Genomic DNA, 7,737 nt, shown 5'->3' with positions numbered 1-7,737 from the left:
AGCACAAAATTCCACAAGAGGCCCAAGACAACAGGATGTCATAAATCAGACCCTAGCCAATCTGAAGCAAGCCTAACTAACTCTTTCACAGAACAGCTTTCAACATTAAAACAAAAGAACACTTATTGACAATTCCAAGGAGATTGACAATTTTGGGTGCAAGTTATCAAGAATAATGGTCAAAGAAATGACAGCATGACCCTCACGTAATAGTAAAACGATCACGATCTCCTTGGAATTGACTTCTCCCCCCACCTCTGAGACAGAGAACAGACTGAAATTCCTTACAGACATGTTAACTTCATACATCCACAGAACATGTCCTTATGTTCACAGAATGGTACAGAAACTGCCTTTCCATGCACCTAAATGACACTAAAAGGACTCGAGCAACTAATCATTGCTATATATATAACCCCATATCATGTATGTAACCCACATGTGACTTATCAGGTCTTAATCATTTATTGTGAATGTATTTCGAATAACTATTGAATAGTCACTTCTCTCTTTCTGCAACTTGTGTGAATGCGTGTGTTAGATTAGTTTATATGTCTTAGATTTATCCAATAAAGCCTTATTTATATTGAAAAGAGAAGTATCTCATGTTTTGTGCTCACAAGTTAATGTCTTAAACTGCCGATCTTGTTACTATGCTAATTAATAGTGTTTTCACTATATTTTGGATATAAATATCCATTGCAGAATTGATGTCATACGGCCCGTTCAATGACTCGCTGGCCATCTCAGTGATCAGCCGTAAAACAGTGATTCTGTCCAAATGCCCTTACATATTATTCCCTTTAAAATATTAAATGATTCCCTTTGAGCTAAATTGACCTGTTTCCCTTACAGTTCTTTTCAAATGTAATAGTGGTGAGCAGAAGAGGCTTCTTTCAAAAACATTTTAAAAATCAGAACTCTTTTCAACTTTTAAATGGTAGTCTATGTGATTTTGTAAACTTAAGAACCATCTTAATTTCAATTTAGTGAGATGACACGTGAATTTAACTGGCCATATCCCAGAGGAAGTTAAATTGGGATTTGAACTTTATTTTAAGGTCCAGTTCTCGCTATTAACAAACCACTAACTATGAATTTTACCTCAATAAACTCCTAATTTGCTAGTTACTAATAAGGTAGTTGTTAAGTTTAGTTATTGGGTAGGATTGGGTATGCAGAATATGTGCTTTATAAGTGCTAATAAACAGCCAATCTGTTAATAATAGGCATGCTAATAAGCAACTAGTTAATAGTGAGAATTGGTCCATATCCTAAAGTGTTACCAAAATTAAAGGTGTGAATTTCTGTAAAACTAACATTTACATTCAAACTGCAGTTCTGCGTCCTGTTTGTTTCCGCAATTCTAATTCAGGAATTGAATTGGAATTTAAAAGGCATCCTCAATGTTTTTTGAGCCACTCGCCTGAGTCAAAATTACCAGGCGACTTAAAAACTCTAGAGCAGAAAGAAAATGACGTCATGTTTCTGAAAGAGCTTTCAGAATCACTCTTCCTCGTGCTCAGGAATAGCTCTGTATAAAAAACGTCTGAGAATGTAAATTAAACCAAATGAGCCGGGACTGTGCCTGTCCTTGAAAAGAGAATCGAGAAGAAGAATGTTACAACTTAAAATGACAAACACATTCCCAACCAGTGACTGTTTTGCATTCAAATGCAGCCAAGCTTTTAAGCTTTATTTGGATGTCTGTCTCCGTAACATTCAACATGGCTGCCTTTCTCTTGTATCATTTGTTCTATAGTAATAAAAGATTGTTTGACTGATGCTCAAGGTACCCAGAGGGAAGTTGCCTCTCTGCAGATGTGTTGCAACACCTCTGACATAATATATGCCTCGTTCTCCCAGATTCTAGATGGGCAGTCTCACTCACAAGCTGAAAATGAAACACCAGTGATGAAATGAGTGCTAAAATATTCAAGGTGTTTTTTACGGACTTGCCTAGGTGGTTTCCCTCTATCTTTATTTCCCCTTGGAGGGGAAAAAAACATAACAGCAGATAAATAATGTACTGCATATTAGATAACTTTCTAGCATGCACAAACAACTGAAAGCTTTTCGCAAAGATTTGTCTGTTGTGTTTGTCTCTGTTATGTCTCCATTTCACATGCTTCAGTGTCTCTCAATAAACCAAGTAGGCATGGGCCGGTATGAGATTTTAACGGTATGATAACCTTAAGCAAAAATATCACGGTTTAACGGTATCACGGTATTGTTGTTACAGCTCTAAAATGTGTTGTAAATGTAATGCATTGCAACGCAGTTTGTGCAAGTCCAGCCAGAAGAGATCGGCTGTAATAAAACAATAAACGGCCTGTTGCCGATCGCAAAAGTTCCAGAGGAAGCTCTTTGGCCGTCATACACACACGTGACTGACTGCTCGCAGCAACAGGAGGAGGAGGGGGCGTGTTACTCTCAACACTGCACTCAACCTGATGGATTCCTACACTTTCAGTCTTTGAGGAGACATGAAAAACAGCGCATACCACAGGAACGGTATAACGGAAAATGTTAGTAGTTTTGAAACCGTGAAATTTTCATACCGTATACCGTGATACCGGTAATCGGCCCATGCCTAAAACCAAGTAATCATTTTGCAGGAATATATGTTTAGCTTTTAGCCATAATTTATAGGTGTATTAAAGGGATAGTGTCGTTCCAAACCCGTAAGACCTTCATTCATCTTAGGAACACAAAATGAGAATCCTGCATCAGCAGCAACACACGCATGGGTCGTTATTTAAAGTCATTATTTTTGTTTTCTTTAAGCATAAAAAGTATTCTCGTAGCTTCATAACACTACGGTTGAACCACTGATGTCACATGGACTATTTTAATGATGTCCTTACTACCTTTCTGGGCCTTGAACGTGTCAGTTGCGTTGCTGTCTATGGAGGGTCAGAAAGATCTCGGATTTCATCAAAAATGTCTTAATTTGTGTTCCAAAGATGAACAAAGGTCTTACAGGTTTGGAACGACATGAGGGTGAGTAATTATTGACATAATTTTTATTTTTGGGTGACCTATCCCTTTAAGTTGTTTTCATACATCACAATGCACAAATCACAACTGCATTTCATTATGCAATGATGCATATTTCATTACCACATAATACCAGAATCTATGATGTAAAGACAGAAATATGTGGATGTGCAGATATATTGCTGTTTCTAAATGAAACGACAGTCTCAGACATTTAAAAAAGTTTGCAAATATATATAAACAGAACAATCCAATTATTTTAATTAAAAAGAGTTAGTTTCTTTGCAATAATAAACAAAAAAATCCACTGATTTGCACAACCATCTAACAGCCCACACTTCTGTTTTCGATCCCCTTCTCACCCTTTCATTAATTTCTAATTATCAATGGTAGCAAAATAACACATTACCATCGCTGTTCAGAGCTTAGATGCCACAGTATATTTGCTCATTAAAATCCCATTTTCATATGTCCTAAATATAGCAAAGTGCCATCTAAAAAGTACAGCAGAAAATTGGAAATCATCAAACTTCTACCATAACTAATTATATTATGTTATAAATTGCATAACAGCCCTCTCCATCACGTCCCGTCCTACTAAAAACCCTACGATCAGATGCCATGCTGTTAGTGGAAACCGGTCACGTTAGCCTGACGGGTTTCACAGGCTACGTGCTCCTTCAGAGGACATCTTAACGTAATCAAATAGGATTGTTCTCCGTATTCTCTCACTTCTGTTTATTTGCTATATGAGCGCACGCTCCGATTTATCTGCTATTGGATGGCAGTTCCAGGCGACTGCTTTTCATTTGCCCTGTTAGCGCTGTCCACCGCTCTTTTTGCTATCGACTTGCTGTCTTCATATTTTGCCCATGGTAGGCCTAAGCCAGCTATCACACAATAAAGAGCTTGTCAGGGGGCCCACCAGAGACATAAGCTGTCTCCTGTCGTAGCAGAGACACCTCTCCTCTCACGGTCTGACAGATCCATCTGTCTGCAAAGATGCGCTGAACATTTCCTGCTACTGTTCGACACCTTTCCACCATCTGCAAAATTCACAGAACCAATGGATCCGGTGAAATGAGTGGAGCAGCTTTTCGCACATATAATGTGACTTCTTAGAAAGTCTATGAAGTCGGTTGAGTGTAAACGTTTGGGGTTGAATCGCTTCAGACTCGCTCTGGTTAGAGAGTCGAGGGAAAGAAATGGCTTCCCACACACAAAAAAAAAATCTAATCAAATTAACATTCGCTCTGTAATTGCGTTCCTCCACACTTGATTAAGTTTATAGACGATCTGTCATTCCCTGGATCCCCTTTTGCATATTTCATAATTACTATCAGCCACACAGTTTTTAATTTATTTCTTTAAAAAAACACAGCAGGCTAAACAGGGCTTGGTAAAGAATCGATCCCTTCCTTCTTAGCAAAAAAAAAAGGATGTACAACGCCGCTCCCAGCAACTCTACAGCAGTCCTCAAACTGTTTACAGTGTTCTGTGGTGGGATAAGACCTTGAACGAGACACTTTTTCCCATTAGAAAAAGTTATTTTACAATAATTGTTCTCTGCTCAAGTTAATCTGTCCATTTCTTGGCTCTGCTTTCTTTCTGTGGAGTTCACGGAGAAGAAATTGTGTCCTCTTCACCTATCTAAACTGCCTAAGTTTTAAAGCTCTTTCACAGGGACAGTGTGTGCTCAAGCGATTAACCGGAGGAAGATTAGCCGAGCTTCACAATGAATTTGAATTTAAATTTGACAGACATGTTCAAACAAAAGACAGAAGCAGCTGTTTACCTGTGATTGTGATTCAGAGCCATCTGTAATGACAAAAACTCAGGCTGTTATCCAAACGGACTCTCAGCGTAATCAAACCGTCACATTTATTTTTCATATTTATTTGAGGTGAAAACAGGTTGTAAGATTAAATCTGCACTATGAAAACTGAATTTTCGGTAATTGCCATGCAAAGTATTATCAATCAGTAATTATTCCCAATTATGCTTTCATATTTCATAAAATCCAAGAGAAATTTGGACTTAATATCTCAACACCTGCACAGCTGAGACTTACTTGACATAAACAACAACCTTTTTTTGTGGGGAAAAAAGAGCAAAGACAGTACTTGTACATGTTTCCCTGTGCCATGTACTTAAGCTGACAGTATTTTATCCTTGGTTGTGAGCATAATGCGAAGTAGGGGAGCATTTTTTTTTTAACTAAAATTTAAAACCAACTAATGCCCATTTTGTCTTTACACAGGTGCAGCTTATACATTACAACCATGAACTGTACACAAACTACACAGAAGCTGCTAAGAGTCCAAATGGCTTGGTGGTAGTGTCTATATTTATGAAGGTGAGTAATGATCATACACACAACAACTGAAAGTGAAAGCACAGAAACCAAGTATTTTAAGCAATATCTTAATTGCGTAATCTCAGATAATCTCTGTACTATCCACTCCACAGTAGTGTGAAAACACAGACTGACATAAATGTTTGTTTCTTGGTACATTTTTATAAATAGTGTGTTCAAAAGTACAGCATTTATTTCTCAATTTGAATTTGCACGGTTGGATAGATAGAGGAAGAGACCGAAACAATTAGCCATGCAATTAGCAGACAACAGGCAAACTAAGTGTGTATCTCCTGGTCATTCTGGAAGGACAAGGTTATGATAACTTTCCCCTGCTTTATTAAAGGACTGAGAGTAGATGGCTGCAGAGATTCCCTCAGGACAAGAGTTCAGGCTAAGATAATTAACCCATCCAGTGTCATTGGCAGGCTTAGTCCGTGAGTCTGGTCCAGTCACCTCTGCTGTCTGTCCATATGGAAAATGCCTAATTCATGCTAAGTAATATATAGTTTGTGCATCTAAACCCAATATGGACATTCTCCATATACTATAGAGAGACAGTTATATATCTGTGCTATGATCAAACACTACATTAACCTTTTTTTGTATTTACATTTAACATTTAACATATTGGGATCATTCATTATGTGCCAACACTGTACATACAAATGTGTACTGTCATGTCAAATGTGTGGATTTGACATATAGCTAGGGTTGGGTATCGTTTGGGTTTTTTTCGATACCGGTGCCAAATCGATACTTTTAAAACGGTTCCGGTGCCTAAACGGTGCCTGAACCGATACTTATTAAAAATAAATAAATAAAAAATCCCCCCAAAAATGATGGATTGGCCATTAGAATAGAAATATAATAGAGAGCGCAAATGTTAGAGGGTCAAGTTTTTTAATTAAAAAAACAAGCAGATAAAATTAGAAGTAGCATTAGAATAGAGTGCTAGGGTTAAATGAAGATGAAAGAGATGTGTTTTCAGCCGTTTCTTGAAAATATTAAGGACTCAGCTGCTTGGATTGAGCTGGGCAGGTCATTCCACCAGGAGGGAACAGTTAATGTAGAAGACCATGAAAGTTTTATCATAGGTAGAATGCTAAATTTTTCAATACAAGCATTTCAGTCAAATTTAATTGATGCAATATTTCAAACCTTTAACCCACTTGGGAAAATCAACCTATGGCAACAGTTTAAAAGTAGCCCAATTCTGTGGAAAAAACGCGGACATGGCAAACCTGCATCCAACAGAGCTACCGGAGTCAGCTTTGACTGATCACAGTTCGAGAATAAGGAGAGATGACTGACAAGACCATGCTGGAGTATTTGCTGCTCAACAGATTCTGAGCTCATTGACAAATATCTGATCTTGTAAGATGTGCTACCTTTACACAGAGTGCGTGTGATCGCGAAATCGAAAGTGAAAGTAAACAGCGCAAATGCTCATTCAAAAATATTTAAATACACTGCATCCTGAGAGCGGCTCCCTGTTGCGACAAAATCATACTCATTAGAATGTTTAAAGCAGTGGACACGAAAATCGCGGGAGCGGGCGGCAATGGTCAGAGATTCAGCGGGATTAAGAAAACAGCCGAATCCCGGACATTTTGGGCAATTAAGAAATCCCGGCTGGACGCATTTTTGTAGGTCCAAAAAGAGGACATGTCCGGGGAAAAGAGGACGTATGGTCACCCTAATTTATAATCTATTGCTAATCGATGTATTATTTTTAAAGTAGCATATGGAAAATATTTTCTGCCTCATTCTGTGACAAGAAGCCTCATCAGATCACAAAAGAAAGCATTTGACTGGTGTTGTGGAGTAAAAAGGTTATAATGTTCTCTTTTGTTGGACAACAGGTTTAGAAATGTGAATACAAGGGAGGTTTAGCTTTAGGCATTTTAATTTAAGCATGTTTAGTTTTGTTAACGGAAGGCTATGGGCTTACATTTCTGCCACAATTCTGCGCGCGAAAGATCATATTTTGATCTGAGATCTGAGTTTTGTGGAGAAAATGTTCATTTCGCAAAGAAAAAAGTCTTTAGAGCGCACGGAAATCAATTTTGCATTTAAAACACGTTTTTGGATGTGTGCAGACTCTTTTGCGCGTGCAACGTTTCACTAGCTTGCTCACCTGATGCCCCACTCTGTGCTCGCTAAATGCCAACAGCTCGCGTGCTCAACACAACCCAGCATTACAATGTGCCATAATTCCAGCCAATCAGAGACCGAGGCTACTAAATTCTGATTGGCTGCCTTGACAACCAATCACAACATTTATTGCATTACCTCGACAGCAGAAGAGGAAAAATACAGTGCATGCATAATTATTACGCAAGTTGATATTCTGATCATATTTTTTTCCAAGCACATTT

General features: G+C 38.1%; 1 protein-coding gene across 1 annotated transcript in view; it reads left to right on the top strand.

Annotated features, from left to right (window-relative positions):
- ca10a (carbonic anhydrase Xa) overlaps nucleotides 1–7,737 on the top strand; it is a 214,252-nt gene that overhangs the window by 175,025 nt on the left and 31,490 nt on the right. Inside the window, exon 5 of the mRNA XM_016270998.1 lies at nucleotides 5,261–5,356. Within this exon, the coding sequence (XP_016126484.1) occupies nucleotides 5,261–5,356 (96 nt within the window). The remainder of the gene's footprint in view (nucleotides 1–5,260; nucleotides 5,357–7,737) is intronic.

This window comes from Sinocyclocheilus grahami, unplaced genomic scaffold (assembly GCF_001515645.1).
Source record: "Sinocyclocheilus grahami isolate Dianchi unplaced genomic scaffold, SAMN03320097.WGS_v1.1 scaffold59.1, whole genome shotgun sequence".
NCBI classification, from domain to species: Eukaryota; Metazoa; Chordata; class Actinopteri; order Cypriniformes; family Cyprinidae; genus Sinocyclocheilus; species Sinocyclocheilus grahami.
Note: the sequence above shows the minus strand (reverse complement) of the source record. Positions and strands in the feature narration are given on the sequence as shown.